The sequence below is a fragment of the Galeopterus variegatus genome, unplaced genomic scaffold (assembly GCF_000696425.1).
Source record: "Galeopterus variegatus unplaced genomic scaffold, G_variegatus-3.0.2 Scaffold6606, whole genome shotgun sequence".
Lineage (NCBI taxonomy): Eukaryota > Metazoa > Chordata > Mammalia > Dermoptera > Cynocephalidae > Galeopterus > Galeopterus variegatus.
The window spans coordinates 125,699-126,363 of record NW_007732717.1 but is presented as its reverse complement, the minus strand read 5'-3'; the positions used below and the strand labels follow the sequence as shown (position 1 = coordinate 126,363).

Here is a 665-nt window from a genome sequence, read left to right as displayed (position 1 = left end):
CATTTAACTAATAGTTCTTGAGCACCTGCTGTGTGCCAAGCATCGTCCAGGGTACTGGGCATGCAGCCAGGAACAGGGCAGACCAAGGCCCCTACAGAGTTTATGGCTAAATGCTGGAGATGCAATAATGACGACAACACCAGAAACACTGCAGTGTAGGAAGGGAGGATATTGGGGTCTGCTTTAGACTGACGGGTTGGGACAGCCCCTCTGAGGAGAGGAAGTTTGAACTGAGGAGAAGCCCACCATGCGCACGATGAGGGTGGGGCTGGTGGTGAGCAGGCTGCCAGGAGCCGGAGGAGCCAGGGAGCTTGGCGCGCGGGAAGAGCGGAGACGGTCGTGGGGCTGGAGCTGGGCAGGGGACATGGGGGTCTTTGAGCCAGGGTGAGAAATCTGACATTCTAAGAGTAATGAGAAGCCCTTGGAAGGTCTTAATAGTGGCGTTCTGATTGATCCTATTTATTGTTAGAAAATTATCTCTGGCTTCTAGAGCACAGCTGAGGGTTTGGATGCCGACTGAGTATTTAAGGCCTGGGCGGGGCCAGGATGCAGAGCCACGTGCCCCGGATTATAATGAACGTGCTTCTCTTTACCTGAAGTCTGATGAAGAAGGACAAGGAGGAAGAGTTGTTATTACTGCGACTTATGGGCCTTGAGTGCCCCCA

At 53.4% G+C, this 665-nt stretch overlaps 1 protein-coding gene across 1 annotated transcript in view; it reads right to left on the bottom strand.

Annotated features, from left to right (window-relative positions):
* Positions 1-246: 246 nt before the first annotated feature.
* Positions 247-665, bottom strand: part of LOC103606480 (uncharacterized protein FLJ43738) — a gene marked incomplete at its 3' end in the record, with an annotated part of 33,733 nt that continues 33,314 nt past the window's right edge. The window contains 1 exon segment of the mRNA XM_008591070.1: positions 247-351. Within this exon segment, the coding sequence (XP_008589292.1) occupies positions 247-351 (105 nt within the window).